Here is a 21278-nt window from a genome sequence, read left to right as displayed (position 1 = left end):
GCAGCAAATATGTGGAGCCCAGGTTCTTTCTTGATCCGCCACCTTTACTCCTAAGTAATGGTAGTAGGCAATCTTTATTCTGTTTGACAAATTTAATATAAATATAACAAAAATAACACAAATATAACAAAAATTGTCTGGTTCATTCAAACAACTACGGTTAGATTTCTTCATTTTTATCACTGGATAAATTTAAAATTAATTTAGAATTGTATATTTATAATATAGTTCTGGAATAGTGTATTTATATAACAAAATTGAACAAAAAAAGAATAAAAAGAAGAGATGACTAATAAAATTTAAGGGAAACAAAATAGATTCAAAGAATAAAAGACAAAGATAATAAAATAGAACAAAGAAAAACATTTAGATATTTAAATTTGGTATGAAAAACTTGAAATTGAACATTAAATACAGCAAAATTTAAAAAAAATAAAAAAACAAATAACTAAAAAACTGTATGTGCTACAAAAATTCTGATTACATATTTGAAATCAGCATCAAAAACTCTATATGGATAATATAATTTTGCTCAAGTAGCAGACACAAAGTTAAAATTTGTTGTCTAGTGTTATTTGTGTTGGTTTTAAAAAGTTTTTCATCCAACTAGATAATTTTTTCAAATTTTCATTGATTAATGGTTTTAAATTGTTCAAGTGGCAAATAAATATATAAACATTTTTGAGTTTGTGCATCAACACACAAAACGTTTACAACATGTTCATGATTTAATTTTATAACAAAACGGTTTAATTTTTTTATAAGTTTCGCTCAACTATTACGTTATCAATTGTGCAGCACATGCGTATGCCAGTAAACTACCTTTGAAACATTTCATTTCAATTGTATATCTAAACAAAACAACAATGACAGTACATTACTATCATTTATCCCACAAACGCATACCGACAACATGTGTAAATAACATCAGGGAATTCAATGTGGCTATCTATATATAAAATCTAAAAAGTTTAAAAATGTGTTAGTGTTCTTTAAAATTGTAAACTTTGTTACTAATTAAATATATAAAGTTGTTTTTGGAAATTTCATTCAAGTTGAACCTAATTTTGGAACAAATAGTGAAATTTTTGGTTAAGATTTGATAAACGAATGAAATAAAGTTATAAAAGTTGTAAACAATTCTCACTAACACACATCTTCAATTAACTTGACATGAATCCGATTTAACCAGTTCTAAAACAATTACAATTATCATTTTACTAAAATGTAAAATATAAGAACAATAAAATAACGATAAATGTTCTTAATAAATTGAATAAAATTAAAAAAAACAAATCACCTAAAAAATTTTTCCTGCAATAAGAATCTGTCACGCAGTTACTGCAATCATCCGGCCTAATAATCCACTTCGATGGACCCTGATATTCATTGATGGAGACAAAATAATTTTGTAACCTTCCAGTTGTAGCATTAGGCCAGAATGAATTGTCATAACCAACATCATACCAGCCACTGTAAAAATTGTTTGTACATTTCCAGGTATTGTTGGTGTAGATGTAGTCATCTGCTGTCCCTGCATACAGACTTTCTGCAATCATAGGTTTCGCTGCATAACCAAAAATCTATCTACTTTAATAACTATATCATTCTTTAGTATAGTTAAACCACCGGTACAAATTAACATAATTTTTTGTCGCCTGAAATTAAATATAGGTTTGAAAATTTTTGGTTTACACAGACACACTCGAAATTGCCAAACCTACTTGCACAATCTTCTAAATCATTTGTAAAATAACATCTTTTAATTTGATTTGAAAAAAAATATTAATTTAATAACATTTTTATTATTAATCTGAACTAATTAGATAATGTTGTTCGACTGTAATGCTTAACTTGTGTTATAATTGCAGCTGCGTAACTTCATTTTAATTATGTTTTAAAGTAACTTGTTAACGAATATTTTGTTTATTACCCAGTCTACCAAGGTTACGAGAGAGAACAGCAATAACGTGGAGTCGATTAGGAAGTTTGTACGTGTCAGAGATTTCCCATTCCTTTGCATGTGGAAAGTTTTGAGAGATGGAAATGTTGTTGCCGTTGATGTAGAACTCAATGAGTTGATCGTCCGCAGTTATCGACAAGTTTTTGTTGGATTGAGTTTCACCTGGTTTATTTCATATTGTCAATAAATAATTTTGTAATTCCATCAAAAACGAACTTATTGAAAAGTTGATTCATACTTTTTTGAGAAAAATACTGGCAACCGACCACAAGAGAGAATTTTTTCAATGTTTGATTAAAAAGTTGGCATTGGTTGGAGCCAGTGAAAAAGTTGTAAGCAACACAGGTGGCCGTCTGCGAGCATCTCATCGAGCACAACACGAGGGCCTCCACAGATTTCAGCGAGGCGAAACTTGAATTGTTCATCGGCTGATCGCACGCACAAAAAGATTTTCCCTCTTTTCCAAACTTTTTAAAACATTTCCCGTTGACAAGTGAATTTTTTAGCACGCACAGACCACAAAATATCACAAAATAAACTGTTCTACACGCCATTTAACGTTAGATTTGAGCTTATTTTCAGCAAATAATTGAATACTCCATACCACACGACAGAATTTTCTTGATCTGTTGCTATGCGCAGTCGTTTAAAAAACACTGATTTGAGAACAAACGCCAAACTTGCTTCCACCTGTCAAATATTTTTCAGCATATAAAATATCTCAACAAAGGAGCAGGCCTATTTAATGAATTTATGAAAATAAACATCGTCTCATATTTCTATGGAGAAAAACTGAAATAAAAACAAAATAATAAAAATTTACGTGTATAACATTAATAATCAAAATACAAAATCACTAAAACAATGAAATTTTTACTGTCAGATCTCGATTTTTAAAGAATAATAAAAAAAAAACAAAAACACATTTGTATGAAAGATGCGTTTGCTATTCGTTTGCTAATGTCTTCTCATCGATTAGGTTCTAGTGTTTTTAAAACTGGCGTTTTATAAATGTAAACTATCACTTTCTTATGCTTTTATGAGCAAAATATTTTAAAGAGTGTTTTAACATTGTTTCCACTAGGTGTAGTTTTATTCCTATCCCACTGTATGCATGTGGACTGTACATGTTCACTGCTTATTACTGTCCCTAAATTACTAAAGAGATGACCTTTCATCATTCCTCTTCCCATATATCGAAATTTCGAAACCGAAAATTTTGGCCAAATCCTGAAATATCTGAAACGCTGATTTCAAAATGATTTTAGCAACCCAATAAATAATAATGATCATTTTTTAATACGAATAAACATATCAAATAACTTTTTTTTCATGAACGAATCCAACAAGTAGTGGAAACCACAAACGCATTAAAAATTACTCACCATTTGATTCATCTTAATCAAATTAGACTAGACCGTAAAAAAGTATTTATTTTCAGCAAAACCATTACCTATATTTTTTTTCTAAATTATATATCAGTGTTGTTTTTTCTAATCAGTATTATAAGCTAGATAAATGTTAAGAAATGTTTTACTGTTTCTAGAATAATTTAATCAACGAATTTTTTCCCATTTGCGATCTTTAGTTACCGTGGCAAGAATCCGCACTGATCAGTTCTAAAAAGAAATTATTTTACAGAAAGTTATAGAATTATTGTAAAAATATATATTTTATAATCAAATTAAACAAATTTGATTTTAATTATTTTTATTAATTGTGTTGATTACAAACTAATTTAACTAAAAAACCAACTTTAATTGATAATAAATAAAACAACCCAGAAAATTTTTTCTGCAGTAGAAATCTATCAGGCAATCCTGGCAATCAATCGGCCCAAAAATCCAATTAGCTACTCCATTTGGAATTAAGGAGAATGTATTGGCACTTTGTAGCCTTCCAATTACTGCAGCAGGCCATGATGAATCATTATAACCGACATCGTACCAGCCATTGTAGAAGTTGTTGGTACATTTCCATGTGCTGTTGGTGAAGATGTAGTCATCTGCTGTTTCGGCTTTCATGCCTCCTAAAATAGAATTACAAACTTTACGGTTATTAACATCAATTTGAAAAAAGATAATTAATGTCTCACCAATACCATCCGTATTACGAGAGAACACTGCAACCACGTAGAGCTGATCAGGGAGTTTGTATGTGTCAGGTTTATCCCAATAAATTGCATTTGGAAAGTATAAAGGGACTGATATGTTGTTGCCGTTGATGTAAAATTCAATGAGCTGGTTGTCAGCCGTTATCAACAAATTTTTGTTAGATTGAGTTTCACCTGTTTAAGAAGCTCAACTATTAATTTGTAATTCCATCAAAAACGAACTTATTGAAAAATTGTTTCCTACTTTTTTGAGAAAAATACTGGCAACCGACCACAAGAGAGAATTTTTTTAATGTTTGATTAAAAAGTTGGCATTGGTTGGAGCCAGTGAAAAAGTTGTAAGCAACACAGCTGGCCGTCTGCGAGCACCTCATCGAACACAACACGAGGGCCTCCACAGATTTCAGCGAGGAGAAACTTGAACTGTTCATCGGCTGATCGCAAGCACAAAAAGATTTTCCCTCTTTACCAAACTTTTTAAAACATTTCCCATTAATAAACACATATTTTAGCATACAAATACTATAGAATATTACTAAAAGAATAGTTTTTGGCATCATTTAACGCTAATTATTTGGAATTCTTTCGCAAATTAAAAAATAATCCGTACAACGTTGAATATTATTATTTTTGTTTCATAGCTGCATGCAGTCTTCGGCCAAATAATCTTGTCATAAATACTCTATTTCACTTTTCCTTCTACCTGTCACAAATTTTTTTCATTGCCTCTGTCAAATAATAGAAATAATGCTAACAGTTAAATATCTCAGCAAAGGGTAATTTGTGGGAAAATATCAAAAATCAAAAAACTATTAAATATCACCTGTAAGTTTTTTCCCTTCTTGTTGGCTTTAAAAATAAATTTATTCAAAAGAAACTCAACAATGGTTCAAAAACAAAACAGTCATAAAGTGCTAATTGCTGCAGTCAGTCTTGCGATAAAATGTTTGCACATGTATATTAATTGGTTTTCATTGTTACCGCAAATACAATGCTAGCATTTTAACATTGAAATTTTCACGTAAAAACTTTTATTTTACACATTTGAACATGTTTTAAAATAAACAACATTTTAATTATTAATATTTACAAACATTAATAATTAGTTACACTAAAACTGATAATTAAAAGTTTTAATAAAATAGTTTCCACATTATAACTTTATAACAATGTATGATAACTGTTGGAGCCAAAACATATACTTGAAAATAAACGGTAGAATTAATTTATTTAACAACAGGCGCCTAGGTTGTTCTTAGAAACGGATAAAAAATTGACTCGTTTGTCATTTTAGTCATTAGATTTTATTGTTAGTTTTTCTTGAGCAGAATTTTTCTCGGATCACACAACTGAAAATCAGTCTCTCTCTACCTGGCACGCAATGCGCCATCGTAAACGACAACAAAATTTCTCGTCAATGAGAGTTTATTACGTACGTTGTTATTTTCAAATCGAAGTAGTGAGGGATACGTGTGAGGAATCATTTGTTTTGACATTTAAATTATGTTCGAAATAGTTTGGTTAAAATTTGTAAATACAATTTTGCTTATAATTGTTTGCATTTGTATGAAAAAATCATTCGAAAATAAATGTTTCAAATATTAAACAGGTTAATTTTATAAGCTAACAACAATTGTTACTATGCAAAGTGCTTTTTTAAAGGTTGTTTCATTAGTTATTTATTAATTTGGCATCGTATCTTAAATTTGATTGTTTTCACCGAAGGCCCTTCAACAAGTTCCCGATGTCACCCAGCCTGAAGGGAATTAATTAAAAAAACTAAAATGAGTGAAAGCTAAATGCATTTTTATTACAAGATATACAATAAATGTTAGAACGAACCTATATCCTTCTTCCTACAATAAAAGTCCGAAGTGCAGTTATCGCAATTCTCTGGTCCAACAATCCACTGAGCATCCAACAACTCCACAGATATCAAAGAACCTTTTTTCTTCTGTTTGAAGCCAACAACTGCTTCAGGCCAGAATAAATCGTCGTAATCAACTTGGAACCAGCCATCGTAGAAGTCGTTGATGCATTTCCAAGTGCTGTTCGTGAGGATGTAGTTGTCAGATGTCTTGGCTATCAAGCCACCTATAAAGAACGTTGTTGTGAAAATGGTTGATACTATAAAAAACTTCACTGAATTGTCATTTAATTAAATTAAGGCAGCATTTAAAAATAATCTCTTGAATGAAAAGCAAATTGGTAAGAAGTAACCAGATCCCATTATGTTGTAAGAAAGTGCTGCGATGACGAAGATCGGCTCTGTCGAGATGTATTTGTCGGTAACTTCCCAGTCATCGGCATTCGGAAAATTTTTTTTCAATAGAAATGCTTTTTCCATTTAAGTAAAACTCAGTTAACGTGTTATCAACAGATGTATATAACGTCAGTTTTTCTTTTGCTTAATGTTTTAAACAAATTTAATTAAACATTTCAAATTAAATAACGCACGTATAACAACAAATTTTTACTTGTCGTGAAACAATATTGACAATTGAAAACCGTTTCATCTTTTGATTAAAAAGATGACACTCTTTGGAATTGCTGAAAAAATTATAAGCCAAACAACTGCTCGATTGTGAGCATTTCATCCAGCACAACGTGAGAGCTTGTCCAGACGTAAACATTGAAAGTACAACCTTTTCAGCGTGGCGGTCACACGAGCAGAAACCTACCCCATTCTCTTCAAATCTTCTAAAGCAGTTTGAAGTTGCTCTCGTTGTGGTAGTGATTATTAAAAAATTTAGGAAACAAATTACTAAGATATACATTCCTGCAAAAATGTTTCGAGAAAGTTCTTTTCTCTTGTTATGTTTGAAAAGATTAAAATATGAAACTATTCACATAAGCTTAAAATGCTTCCAAAATCCAAAAATATTTTAATACGCGTAAAATATTAAAAAAAATTTTGTTTTAGAAAGGTTGAAAATGGACTCAAAGTTGACAAGAGGAAGTTTGTTTTGCGAGAAATATTGTCGGTGTTTGTGAAGTTTAGTGGTTTTTGTTGTCAGGAAAGCAGAAAACAGCATAAACTGAGTTACTATTATTTTTTAAGTTTGATTTTTTGGAAAAATTGTTTCCTAAACTTCAATTAAAAACTAATTCTTGCGAATATAATTAAAATTAAATTTGAATAATAAGAAAGTGTACTTTTTGAAGCAATAGAAATCTTGCATGTTGTAACAGATTCTGATTTTTAAAGAATGAAAAACTTCTAAATTACAAATCATAAGTAACAATAACATTTTCTGCAATAAATTTATTGTTCTGTTAAACAGTTAACAAACAAATTTCCCATCAATCAGTCAGTTAAGCGGACAATTAATTTAAACTATAATTATTAATTTATTAATTAATAACAATTTATTTGACCAAATTAAAGAATATGGTCCAAATCAAACAATTAGGCGTCAATTTCTGATTGAAAATTTTAAAAACATTAAACCATCCAACGTAGTTTACGGTAAAGTTTATTAATGAAGTAATTGAAAATTAACGTTTGGATGTTTTTGTGATGTCAGAGATAGATTTCAATAGCAGGCATTTGCATTGACCACATCTAAAAATTGTCAAATATAAATATTGAAAATGACTTCACTTCAATAGACCATTCAAAAAATAAATGAGATTAAAACGTACGGATAAAGTTCTTCTTGCAGTAGAAATATGCATGACAATCGTAGCAGTCGCCGCGCTCAGAAATCCATTTCGCTGGTTCACCAATTGGATAAGAGTTAACATATGTTTGCCTGCGGCCAACTATAGCGTCAGACCAGAAAGAATCATTATAGTCCAATTTCTGCCAACCTTCATAGAAGGTGTCGGTACATTTCCAACTGCCGTCTGTAAGGACGTATCCATCTGATGACTTGGCTATCATGCCACCTGTCATTGATAAGTTTTGAAATTTTTAAAACACTGCACGATTAAATAATAAAATTATAAAATTAGACATTGAAAGTTGTTGTCAGATATTTACCAGGCCCTCCATCGTTATAAAACAGAACAGCAACACTGTACAACTCGTCTGGGAGATTTTTGTACGTTTTGACGGTTGCCCACACCTTAGCACCTTGAAAATTTTTTGCAACAGATATATTTTCTCCATTGATGTAGAATTCAATAAGAAAGTTGTCCACAGAAAACTCTAAGGATCTATTGTTCACAGATCCACCTTTGAAAACAGCAAAACTTGACAGATGTGCGACAATTATTAATAAGAACATTCTATCAAACCTTCTTTGAAATAATATTGACAGTTGGTTACTACAGAGAACTTTTTCAATCTTTTATTAAACAGTTGGCATTGATTAGACTCGCTCCAAAAGTTGTAAGCAACACAGTGGTGTGTTTGTGAGCATTTGAAGGAACACAAGAAGAGACCATCCCAGTACGAGAACGTGGAAAATTCAGACTTATTGAAGTTTGTATCACACGCGCAATAATTTTCAAACTTCGTGAAACATTTCAAACACTCGCACAACTTACTTGTTAATATTAAATAAAGTATTACTATATGATAACTATTTTTCAACATTTTTGCATCAATAAGTGCTAATCTCAAAAAGGAATTTTCAAATGGCGTATGTTTTAGAGTTCATTGGCAATATAATTGCATTCTATGGTCAACAGTTTGTTTACCATATAATTAATCATAAAAGATTTTTCTAAAAAAGATCGTAAAAAATTTCTTTAAAAACAAAAAACTTTCCTGGATTGGGATACCCTCAGTTATTATTCAGGTTTCCCATTGTTCCTACCAACGATTTTTCGTAAACACGCGATCAGCAATGTTTCTTGATGTAAATCAAGCTCGTAGAATGAAGAAGATTTGTAAAATAAAACTTCACTAAGCAGTTTATTTTGATTTTGTTAGTTGTTTAAATAATAAAAAATAAACTTGATCTTATAAATAAATTTTTCATAATAAAGTTTAAAGCTGAATAACTTTTCCTATCCGCGAAAAATAATTTGTGTTATATACTTTTCTTTTTATATGCTACATCTTGATATACCATTTAGTCTGCTACAAATTTTTAGCTGCAAGATCCATATCCAATGGATATGGATAAAGCACGCTAAAACATCATTTATATTGTTTACCATCGTCTCCCATTCAGAAAATATATTCCATTTATTATTTCCTTGGCCTCATAGGAAATTATTTGTTTAGGATTTGGAAGCATGTACTGTTAAACAATTAATTATAAATAATTATTTATGGTAGAAATTCACTTCTATTTGTTTTGCTGTCAATACATTTCTATACCCACCTCCTGGTTACTATTTGCTAAAATAAAGCAAATCTACGATTTTTTCAAACAAGGGAATAACTGTAAGAAGACTTTTATTTATATTGAAAATTAAAAAGCTGAAAACTGAAACCAAATTATTATGTTGTAAAAAATTGTTGTTTTTATTTTGAAAAAAATAACAGACAAAAATTGTTTATATTTTTGTTCCAAACAAATTGTCATAATCCGGTCAAATTCAATCAAATTCTAATTTCATTTCTTCTGCTTCTTCTCTGGTAGGTTTTGTTTCGCAAAATTATAAACAATAAACTCATGCAACATTTCAACAATTTCTATCAGAGTTAGAAACGTCGACCCAAGAACAAGCCCCAGTGCTCCGCCAAGGTCGCTTAATAGTGACATGACTGAATACCCTGCAGTAGTAACCAGTTTCGTGTACTGCATGCTGCTAAGGTACACGTTTACAGATACAATATTCTCTTTTATGTACTTTTGTGAGTATTTTGAAACGCTACTTAAATGAGCGAGTATGTTGTTTGAGTATCTGGCTCCTGTCACGAAAGCCGGGTACATTATTTCATTACAAGCTGGAGGGCAGTGGCAAGAAAATTCTTGATTGAGATTTTGAAAGTAGAAGTCATCGAAGAACTTATCTGCGCAACATCTTTCATCATAGTAATCGCACACTGATTCGTTGCCTATTGCTTTTCAGGTTGAAATGTGTTTATGTCAAATTTAGCTTGTTAATCTAAAATTTGAAAATTATCACGAAAGAGTAAAATGTGTGTACCTTTCATGTAAATAGGCCTGCAGTTGCAGACTTTGACGACTTCCCTGTTGAAACACTTCCACTCACAGTCGACTTGGTTGTAATTTTCTTCATCAGTACACGTTCCATACGGAGGTTTCTGCCTCGATATCTGCCAGCAATCATACGACAAATTCTTAAACAAGAACAATAAGCTAATCATGTTTTGCATTAACGAAAGTGTTTTAATAATCAATTAATTCTTAAATGTCATCACCCAACTCATGCAGGGTGACGTACCTTTATAACAGACACGTCCACGTTGACCGATTGTCCTGCGCCGACTTTGAAACCCATCTTCATCATTCGAGGCGGCTCATTCGGCTCATGCAACCAAACCTGGGCGAAATTGGAAAAATGTTCACCTCTATAAGTACAGCAGTGATTTATTTTTATCTCCCATTCCGTATTACTCAAAGACTCACACAAAGAAATTAATTCAAAAATTAGTTAATTTGTACATTTTGCAATTATAAAACTGCTATAAGACTGTTAAAATTGCTGCTATTGTCACTACATTTTTTAACAAGTTTATATCATAGAGCGTGATAACGAAAGATGAAAATGGATTCCATAAAAGTGAATAAAATTCTAAATAATACAGAACCCTAATAACACTAATAATAATAATACTAGTAGGCCTACTCTGTAGCCAGCGGTGAGACTTGGTTGTATGAAGTAGTCAGATTGGTTGACGTCCAGCATGATCATGAGACCAAGGAAGGCGCCTGGACGTATCACGTACAAATTATGTTCCCCTGTCATTCAATTGGATATTTATGAATGTTATGTAGGTGTTTGTGTTTGTTTGCTTGTGTGTGTGTGTGTTTGTGTGTGTGTGTGTGTGTGTATCAATGCGATGTTTTTTGTTTAAACGTTATCTTATCATAAATTTATTACTGCAAATATTTTTATTTCACAAGATTCTAAAATTGACGTATATATATATATGAAAAATCTATTTTTGTCAACAGAAATATAATAAAAACATCAGGAGCAAAAGTACTTGAATTAATAAACAGGCATTGTCCAAGATCTGTGAAGTCCAACTGGATGAAGTTGTTCGGACACGGCCGACAGTCCCATTCACACTTGAAACATTAATCACCGAAGCAAATAAATCGTGTTACGTAAAGCTAATAATTTGTATTTGCTACTAGCATCAGCAGAAACAATTTTATTTTCCATATTTCATTTTTCATAATTTGGAATCTCTATTCTTAACGCAAATCTATTCAGGCAGATTATTTAAAACGGAAAAACCGGAAGCCGAACTTACGTGTTTCACTTGTTCAATACCCGGAGACAACAGCTTTTTTCTCTCAATAATTTCCGTCCGGTTGGTCATTTGGGAATTTGGATGATCATTCTGCTCTTATTTACAGGGCCGGCAGCGAATGGATTCATGAACTGTTTGTAATACTCAACTAAGCCTTCAATGAACGATTTCAAATTTGAATAAGATTATAAACGAAGCGTTGTTAAATATTTGTAATTAAAGTTTACAGAATTATGTTACATTACTGAACACAATTGTACATTGTATGTTTAGTTTAAAATAAAATGTTAGCCGATTAGCCAAACCTAATTCTTGGGCTCCTGATAACTTGATGTAGTTGTCATTGCATATTGTAACGCGAGGAAAGGTCATATTTTGTGATGGGACGACATCAATTTCGGTGCTGGTTGGGTATTCAAAGTAATGAGCGATGCGGTCGTTGATTTGGTAAACTGCCAGGGAGAATCCGGTGAGGAGGAGGGTGATCCACATGAGTCTGTTCAGCAGGGAGCGATTCGTGTTGAGGCAGTGTCGCAATCTATGTTTTAATTAATACTTCAAATGAAAATTAAAAAAAAACTTCAACTCATTGCCAAGTGAGTTTTAAAGTTTAATTCTTTTCGTTTAAAAAACACATGCTACGATAAATTAAAACGCAATATATACCTATAAAACAGAAAAATAAAACAATAAATTATTGAAATTACTTATAAATCACTAACTACCCAATTATTGAAATTTCATCAACAGTACCGCAAACTAACTCTGCTTTATCATCGGCTGCTGCCTGGTCCGTCATGACGTTGTTAGCACCAATGTTGTTATCAAGAATTGAACTTACATCGTAGATCCTGCTAATTTTACGTTCATCTTTGCTGTTGAAAGGTCTAGGTTTGATGTTTGTGCTTTTATTAGAATTTCTGTATCTGTATCTGTTTGCATGATCTTAAAATGTTGTAGATCTTTGAACCAGATTTTAAATTTGTAACTATTTTTGAAGGTTTCAAAGCGGTTGTTAGTGAATTTGCGAGTGATTTTGCTGGTGCGACTGCCTTCTTCTTGGTTGACGGCAACATTACAGAGAGAAAATAAAATGTTTTCTGAATAAATGACGCTTTTGTTAAATTAGTTTTTAAATCCTTTAAGTTTTCATTTTTGTAAATGCAAAAAATGCCATTTGATCGCAAAACTCAACTTAGATTTAGTATCAAGAATTAAAAATTTTTTAAGTGTCAATCAGAAATTTATGACAATCTAAAGTATAATTTTGAAATTTGGTAAATTTTCCTATCAATCCGTTGTGGCAATGGCAAAACCTGTCATTCCTTATCTAATCTTTTCGTTATTTCTTTATATTTATTCACGCATTTTTATTATTGGCAACAATGTTTTTTTTTTTTAGAAAATTGAATAAACTTCACGAAACAATATATGGTTCTAACATCCACCCTCTGACATTTAAGTGCATATCGATCTTAAAACGTTAATGAAAATGCACTGCTTAATTTCGTTTAATTGACGTTAAAACACATCGCAGTATTTTTATGTTGTCGATGAGTTGCATTTTTTTTAAAACTTTATGTTTTTTTTTGTTGCAAATGTTTATAGTTATTCAATAATGTAATTACCGTCTGTTATAATATGTTTGTATTGCTACTGCCAGTCAAACATAGTGCAATTTTAGATGGAATTCTAATTGGTGTAGGCATTAACAACTATAAAAATATAACATTATTCATAAATTTAAAGAACTGTTTCAACAAAGACATTCACTGATATAGTAAACCAGCAACTAAACTTCGTTACATTCAGTGGATCTTATAAGAGCTGACAGGTAGCAGGATCTGAAAATACTAAAAAAAAGTTGAAAAAAATTTTTTAGCATTATTATCAACTTTGCAAACAGTTTTAAAATCAAATTCGGTTAACATTTGAAATTTACAACAAAACACTTACCGACTGAGACCTTTCTGCAATAAAAATTGACTCTGCAGCTGCAGTCAGTAGAGTCAATAATCCATTGGGATTTTCCCATGTTTGGTGGATATCCAGGGTTTGCTGATTGCTTTTGGCCAACCATACCTCCATCCCAAAATGAATCGTTATAGTTTAGTTTGTACCAACCGACGTAAAATTTATTGGTACATTTCCAAGTGTCGTTTGTGAGTATGTAATCATCTGAAAATTTTGCTCTCAAACCTCCTGTCGACATAATTTATTATTAGTGAAAATTAGTTTCATAAAATAAAATTTTGTTTGTTTTGTGATAGAAACGGCAATTCAACAAAAGCATTTTGTCTACTAATTCCTTTTTTACCAATTCCATTATTGTTGTGAGACATAACAGCGATCACGTAGACCTCCTCTGTCAGGTTGTACGTATCGGCGACCGTCCAAACACTCGCAAATGGAAAGTTCAACGAGACAGAAACGTTCTTCCCATTTAAGTAAATTTCAATCAGTTCGTCGTCCACGGATATCAAAAAATTTTTGCTCATTTTCGAAGAATCTTAATGAATAATTAATATAAATAATCTTAATAATTAGACAATTTTAAATTTAAAATCATGTCGTTTATTTTGAATCAAACCTTTTTTCTGATAAAATTGACAGCCAGGAACAACAGAAATTTTTTTAACTGTTTGATTGAAAAGTTGGCACTGATTAGAAACATCCCAAAAGTTGTAAGCAACACAGCTGGCTGTTTGCGAACATCCCATAGAACACAACATGAGAGCTTTTTCAAATATATGCTCGGACAAATTTATATTTTCATTGGAATGATCGCACGAGCAAATACTTGCTCCATCTACTACTAATTTCTTAAAACATTTCATTCTTGCCGAAATGAAAATTAAATTAAAATTTAACAAAATTAACGCTTTAGAAAGCAGTTTCCCAGTGAAAAAAATTTTCTGGAAATCCACAAAACGCTGGAAAATTAACATTGGCGCTGTGTAAGGAACGATCTACCGTGAAAATTGCGTTATATAAATCGAACATGAGAATTGTAGAGTAGAAATTGAGAATTTTTGCTACTTCCATTTCTTTTTTTTACAAACAAGATGTGCTGAAATTTGTACCTTTTTAAGCTTAAGTGGTTTGTTGTTCAGATTTGGAATTTACAATGTTGAAGAAACAATGGAACTTTTCAGCCGGTTAATGGTATGTAAATTTGCTGTTCTTGACACCCATTGTCATCTTTGTTCTAAAGAATAATTTATACATTGTGAATTAAAAATGTTTGAAATTTTATAAGAAGTTTTAAAAAGTTTATTATTAAACTTAGCGAAAAAACGAATAAAATTATTATATAATATTTCTTTCTAGGGTCCAACTTTCCCAACCACAAATTCTGAAAAAAATAAACAGAATAAAATGAAATAGTCATAAGGGATAATAATTGTTATTTCACTTTTTGCAAAAAAATAACCTAAAAAGTTTATCCTGCAATAAAAATCTATGAGGCATTCTACACAGTCCTTCGATCCAATCCACTGGTCACCTTCCATGTTATCTATCCTAGCGTGGTAAACACTCTCCAACATACCAACCAGCGCTGGCTGCCAGAGTTCATTCATTCAATGATCCTCTGTAATCCCTTAAGGGCCCGTTGAGGCCGATGGTATTCTTCTATCTCTCCAAAATCCTTTTCTTTCCCTCGCCATCTTCATTGAGCTCAATGTTCCAACCCCCGTCCATTCCGTGATATCATCCATCCACTTCCTCACAGGTCTTCCAACTTTTTTCTTCCAGTCCCTCTTTCTCACCAGTACTTTTTTGATCAGTCTGTCGTCTGTCATTCTGCAGATGTGCCCAAAGATACCCAGCTTTCTTTCCTTTACACTTTCATACACAGTTTTTTGTCTTCCAAGTTGTTTTCTTATGGCATCGTTTCTTATCTTGTCTCCAACTGATTCCTAGCAACTTTCTATAACAATGCATCTCGAATGCTTCCAGTTTGTCTTTGTCTCTTTTCTTCAACGTCCAAGCCTCACATGCATACATCAATGTAGAAAACACACACGCTTCTACGATCTTTAATTTTGTTTTTGTAGATACATTACCGTTTTTCAATATTACTTTCAAAGATGCAAACATTCCTCTCGCGATTGCTATTCTTCTATCAATTTCTTTCGAACAATTATTGTCATCAGTTATGAGGCTGCCAGAGTGAAGGGTCATAATCCATCCTGTACCAGCAGTCGTAAAACTTTTTTGTACATTTCCATGTTGAGTTGCTCAGGGTACTGTTGTCTGTTGACTCCACCAACAATTCACCTTTGAAGTTTTGTCAGGTGTTAAAATATTACAATTTTTGATAAAAATTGTAAAAGATTGTCAAATAAATAAACAATTTTTAAGTGATTTAGGTATTAATAAACTTTATAAGCGGAATCAACATTGTCTATTTGAATACTAATTAAAAATAGCAAAACATAACATGAAATCTGCTCCACCCTTGTTGCGAGAAAGTATAGTGATGAGATAGACCTTGCTTGGAGGGCTGTATGAATCTGGAATAGTCCGGCGGCTAGCATACGGAAAGTATATTTTTACTGGGAGGTTAATCCTATTGATAGAGATTTTAACAAAAACATCATCCACTGTGATCAGCAATGTTTCTGAACTGCTGAATGTTTCTTGAACATTTTTAAAATTTAATAAGCGTTAAACAAATGAATAATTCTTAAAATAAGAATTGAACCTATGGGAGAGAAATGTCGACAACTTGAGAGAAGTGAAAGAGTTTTCAGTGTTTCATTGAAAAGTTTGCACTGATTGAAGCCGGTGAAGAAATTGTAAGCCACACAGCTGCCCATTTCGTGCACATCTCATCAAACACAACGTGAAAGCTTCCATCGAGCAATATGAGCTCGAAACGTTCACAAACTCATTTGCCGGGTCGTGGAAACAGAAATTTCCACCATTTTCTTCAAAGGCTTGAAAACAGTTTCTCGTCGCACCAACTAATTCACTACCAAAGCAGATAAATATCACAATGAGTCTGCCAAAATTTAGCATTTTCAATTTAAATTTCCGTAATGATGATGTAGACATATAAAATTATTTGTTTGATTCTAATTGTAGCATAGAAGTTACGAAATGTGGACACCAGAAATTAGTTTACATGCTTCTATGTCATTCATGCTTCAACACTGACTACATACATTAGATAAAACGTTTGTCTAATCATTATTTATTTAAAACTGAAATTAACATTTTTAATAATTTTTGTATTTTTTTGACTACTAATTATTACCTTCGTAAATTAACATTCGTCACCTATAGAGAAGCTGCTAGGCATGACTCAATGGCTCCGTAGTTAATTGTTTCAATTGTTCAGCAGCGTACAAATGTCCATTTGACTGGTTTCATCCTCTGGTGGTCTCAAACATTTCCATCCTTCATTTTTTATATTTGTGTCTTTAATTATTTTTGTTCGAATAAAATATAGATAAAGAATATATCTAATGGCTATAAACATGCTTTAATGCATGGACTCCCATGTAGCAACTATTACGATTTGTAGGTCTAGAAAAAAATTTCTGTTTCGCTTATTTGTTCTTGTTTTCTTCTGTATATTGAAAAATAATTTGAATGTTTTCATTCGAAATAAATAATTTTGTAATTCATTCATGTTTTTACATCAGTACAACGTTCAGTTGTTGGTTATCAGCGCTAGGACAGAACAGTTTTTAGTTTGAAAATCACGTTATTGTTTTACTTCAAGAAAATAAATGATGCCTTTGCCTATCTATTCAATAAAAATGACTTAATAAAGTTTATTTTGTCCAATTTTCTTATAAAGTAAAAATTAGCAGAATTTACTAAATAAAAGAAACTGAACCAAGAAACATGTCAGTTACGTTGGCAGTTGTTTGCGCCCGTGTTGATTTCAACAAAAAATAATTTTAGAAAAAACCCAGAATGACATTTTCACAAATTAACGTCAACTCAATGTCAGAGTTCACGATTTCTGTCAATGTTGTCAGTATTAATGAATGTAATATAAAAATTAAATTAAAATTAAAATTTTGGTTGGTTCGTTATTCCGAGGAACCGTTCATTATTTGAACGTTGGTCCTTTCAGTGGCGTGCAAACTCGAGAAGTGTTCACTATTCTCAGACGCGTCAAGTTTTTTGGCGTTCCAGCATGATTTCTTGTCAAATCTGTGCAGCACTTGCTGGTTCTTTGTTTTGAAGTAAGGAACGCATTCACCTAGTATCACCTTTAATGTCTGTCTAAAATGTACGTTCAAGATGCTGTAGAAGAAGAAGTTGCTGGAGAAGATAATGACGTAGAGAAGGTCAGCGATGGCGTGAGGGGTCAAGCTGTAGTGGTCGAATGAAAATTCTTTCTCCGGGTTCACAAACTCATCAGCATTCATTGTTGAGTTGTCTGTGTAGTCACTGAAGTCGCTGTTTTCGTTGAACGAGAAGTTTTCAGCTACGTTCAATTTAAATATCTGACTGTAGTCCAGGTCTAAAATTTCGCATGGAAAAATAAAAAGAATATAAAAGCAGGTCATGGTGATTAAAATGACTGTTAATCTGTTGCTCGAATTTCGGTTGATCGGTTTTGAAAGATTGCACGAACATGTAGGCAACCAATTCAATCTTTTAAAACAACATCTTGCACCTTCTTCGGTTTTTAATTTTTTTCTGACCTCTGCAAGGTCGACTTTTAAAATGTTGTTGTCAGCAGCAGCAGAGTTTGTGGATGAGGTTGCCGTTGTTGTGGCGGTGGTAGACAGCTGGTTCACTGTCGTTATGACGTCAAGTTCTGTGATGCCGAAACAGACAGGGTTGGCATTTTCTGATGTTCCAACTTCCAGATCACTTGTTATTACTCCGTTCATTTCATTTTTCACAAATTTGACGTTTTTTTGAGTGGGGTCATTTTCATTCTCGTCGGCATCGCTGCTCATGATGTTCACCGGCGGAGGTTCGTTCTTGCTGAACAATATGCTTGGGTCGTTGTTGTTTAACGCAGCAGTTTTGAAATATTTTTTTGATAGGTTCTCCAATATGCGAGAATGTTTTAACAAAAGTTTTTTCCTGGTAGCCGTCGTGCAGTTTGAAGAATAAGGACTGCTCTTCTTTCGAAATTTTTCTGATTTTCTCAGCGCGATCAGCAGACGAGTGTTGAAAAATATCAGCATGATGAACGGGACCACGGTGCAAAAAATAAATTTCACGTATATAAAAATTTTTCCCTTTAACGAGCCAGGAAAAAAATATCCTACGTCGATTTCACAATAATCATTCATGCTGAAGATGAAGAATGACGGAGAGTTGAGGATGGAGCAGCTGACGGTGACGACTATTAATACTGTGACTATTTTCTTCTTGCTTATCAAATAGCGTGCCTTCAAAGGGTGGCAGATGCCAATGTATCTCATGGCTGACGTGACGACGATGAACCAAACGCTCCACATCGTGAATGTACCAAGCAGTGATGATCCGTACAGGTTGTACAATGCTTCAAAGTTCGTACACGACTTGTACACCGTTTGACTCGGTTTGATGCCAACCTTAGGAAGAATCGTAGAGCAGAAGAGCAGGTCAGAAATTGTGATGGCAAGGAGTCCGTAGTAGACGACATTTTCTTGCGAGTCGACATTGCGTCGGACTTTATTGCACGTCAAAACCGCCAGGCTGGTTATGTTGCCTAAGCAACCAAATAATCCAAACGATAATTCGATATACTTGATTATTTCGTATACTATTAACTTGTTGTTATAGTTGGTTGCGTTCGCCAGTGCATCTCCCGCATAATCAAACATCGTTATGTTAGCTTTAAGATACATTGTGTGATGTACTTAAATTTTTATAAAAAATACTTGGAAAAAGTAATTCTTTTCCTAATTTGAATAAAAAGATCCAGTTTGACCAAAGTCACAAGGTCTTATCTCCTACGATTTGTCATCGTTAAGAACCTGGAAAATAATAATTTTTTTTTAAAATAATCTGCAGTTATCAATTTTTAAATATCAATAAACCCTTATACGCACACATACGTCCACACACAAATGCACACAAATATACACATAACCACATACGCATAACCAAATTTTCAGTAAATTTTTTTTCAAAATGTATTTGATGATTGAAAAATTATATATTTATTGAAAACTAATTCATCATAAAATTTTTCAAATAGCTCGTCGTTCAACATTTACAAAAAGTTTTATTTGAAAAAATTTAACAACAGAAGCAAATATTTAAAATAATTGGAAAGCATTCAAGTGTTCCAAAAAATATTTTTAGATGCTCAAAAACATCATTTGACAACCAGGCAAATTTGGAATAAATGTTGTTTGTAGAATAAGTTTATTTTTAGCATGAAACTAAAATTTTTAATTAATTTATTGATTTCATTTTAGTTAGTGAAATGTTAGTTTATCAGCACATTTTTGTTTATCATACAACCAAACCCAAGCAAAAACATACGCGTAAAACTGATTAAAAATTGAAATGCCAACTTTGAATAAGAGAAGAAGTCTGCCAAACAAACAGATTGGAAAATCTAATTTAATTGTCTTTTTTGTTGTCAAATTCAAAAGGACAATGTTGTTGAAAATCTTTGACGTGTGTGTGTGTGTATGTGTGTGTGTGGTTTGTGTGTGTGTGTGTATTGAATATTTAACTTATAAGTCGATATGTTTTTTAAATTTTTCAACGTGACAAATTTTAGTTTTTGTAATGTAATTTTGATTGAAACTTATAAAAAAAAATTGAACATTTTTTACAGAAATTGACAAATTTACATCTTTAAACATATTTCACGCATCTTTTCTATGTTTGACACTAAAAATATTCTTCATAATCTATATTTATTATTATTATTATTATTTAAATCATACCTAAATAAATTTAATTATTTAAAGCAGAAACGAAAAAATATCTTTAAAAAAAGTAGAAATAACGAGTGAAAAATACAAACTGAGTTAAGATTTTTATATGGTGTAGGAGGGAGATCCATCATTTAGATACCGTGAGAGTATTTCATTTATTCAGCCATCAATCATTATTTTTAAAACTCAACTTTCGCATTTCATATATATATTTATATATATATTACTTTTTTGGAAAATTAAATATTTTTTATTAAATTTTGATATTATGTAATAATTTACCAAAAAAGAAGGGAATTTATTATTACCAAAAAATTTATAGTCACGAACGTATAAATTAATTGGCCCAATAACGCAAATGATGTTACTAAAAATGACAGCCCTATTCGAAAAATTACATGATTTAAATAATTCCAAAAATAATTAATAATAATAATTTAGTTCAATTATTATTAAAACCGTTTCGTAACTAACTAATTTATATAATATTTTTATAAAAGTTAATTTGAAAAAAGTAGTTTTTTTTAACAATTAAACCAAAACCTGTAGCAATCAAATAATCCAATGGACAACTGTGTCCATTCGTTTATAAACAAACGCCTAGTCAAGCGTTGGTTACTTGCATTCATACATCCCTTGAGATTTATATATATATATGTATGTTGTATGTGTGAATATCTCTCTATTTATGTATATATTGAATTTAATTTTAAATTTTTATAGCGCCAATTACTACGCTCTCCTTGTAGAAATTGCTAATAGTTAAAAAATAGCATGTTAATTGTTGAAAGCAAAACCATCATCTAGGATCATAATCACTAAGAGTTACAAAATAGGTATATTTCTAGACGTGTTTGAATCAGCAGACCTTAGACGCCCATGTGATGACATAAATCAGGGGTGGGCAAACTACGGTCCGCGGAGCTATTGATGTTAATCGATGATGGCCCAACCGCAAACGTTTATGTATGAATGTATACATCGTTTAGAAAA

At 31.8% G+C, this 21278-nt stretch overlaps 6 protein-coding genes across 6 annotated transcripts in view; all 6 read right to left on the bottom strand.

Moving 5' to 3' along the window:
* The window catches only part of HELRODRAFT_180247 (hypothetical protein), a gene marked incomplete at both ends in the record, with an annotated part of 3988 nt that extends 1471 nt beyond the window's left edge, over positions 1-2517 (bottom strand). The window contains 2 exons of the mRNA XM_009029568.1: positions 1971-2125; positions 2202-2517. Of these exons, the coding sequence (XP_009027816.1) occupies positions 1971-2125; positions 2202-2517 (471 nt within the window). The remainder of the gene's footprint in view (positions 1-1970; positions 2126-2201) is intronic.
* A 604-nt stretch (positions 2518-3121) lies between these two features.
* On the bottom strand, positions 3122-4507 carry HELRODRAFT_180246 (hypothetical protein; the record flags this gene model as incomplete). The annotated part of the gene is made up of 4 exons (XM_009029567.1): positions 3122-3210; positions 3744-3992; positions 4059-4203; positions 4349-4507. The coding sequence occupies 4 exons, from the start codon at positions 4505-4507 to the stop codon at positions 3122-3124; spliced, it is 642 nt and encodes a 213-aa protein (XP_009027815.1).
* Positions 4508-5806: 1299 nt separating this feature from the next.
* HELRODRAFT_180245 (hypothetical protein) lies at positions 5807-8619 on the bottom strand (the record flags this gene model as incomplete). The annotated part of the gene is made up of 6 exons (XM_009029566.1): positions 5807-5832; positions 5919-6170; positions 6649-6855; positions 7722-7967; positions 8062-8256; positions 8319-8619. 6 exons carry the CDS (start codon positions 8617-8619, stop codon positions 5807-5809), a joined length of 1227 nt encoding a protein of 408 aa, XP_009027814.1.
* Positions 8620-9589: 970 nt separating this feature from the next.
* HELRODRAFT_180244 (hypothetical protein) lies at positions 9590-11916 on the bottom strand (the record flags this gene model as incomplete). Its single annotated transcript, XM_009029565.1, has 5 exons — positions 9590-10041; positions 10128-10257; positions 10386-10484; positions 10791-10903; positions 11730-11916. The coding sequence occupies 5 exons, from the start codon at positions 11914-11916 to the stop codon at positions 9590-9592; spliced, it is 981 nt and encodes a 326-aa protein (XP_009027813.1).
* A 229-nt stretch (positions 11917-12145) lies between these two features.
* HELRODRAFT_180243 (hypothetical protein) lies at positions 12146-13922 on the bottom strand (the record flags this gene model as incomplete). The annotated part of the gene is made up of 3 exons (XM_009029564.1): positions 12146-12369; positions 13381-13626; positions 13742-13922. 3 exons carry the CDS (start codon positions 13920-13922, stop codon positions 12146-12148), a joined length of 651 nt encoding a protein of 216 aa, XP_009027812.1.
* A 3417-nt stretch (positions 13923-17339) lies between these two features.
* Positions 17340-19238, bottom strand: HELRODRAFT_180242 (hypothetical protein; the record flags this gene model as incomplete). The annotated part of the gene is made up of 2 exons (XM_009029563.1): positions 17340-17404; positions 17489-19238. The coding sequence occupies 2 exons, from the start codon at positions 19236-19238 to the stop codon at positions 17340-17342; spliced, it is 1815 nt and encodes a 604-aa protein (XP_009027811.1).
* Positions 19239-21278: the final 2040 nt, after the last annotated feature.

The sequence above is a fragment of the Helobdella robusta genome, assembly GCF_000326865.2.
Source record: "Helobdella robusta unplaced genomic scaffold HELROscaffold_60, whole genome shotgun sequence".
NCBI lineage: Eukaryota > Metazoa > Annelida > Clitellata > Rhynchobdellida > Glossiphoniidae > Helobdella > Helobdella robusta.
The sequence above is the reverse complement of the archived record's forward strand: the minus strand, read 5'-3'. Positions and strand labels throughout refer to the sequence as shown.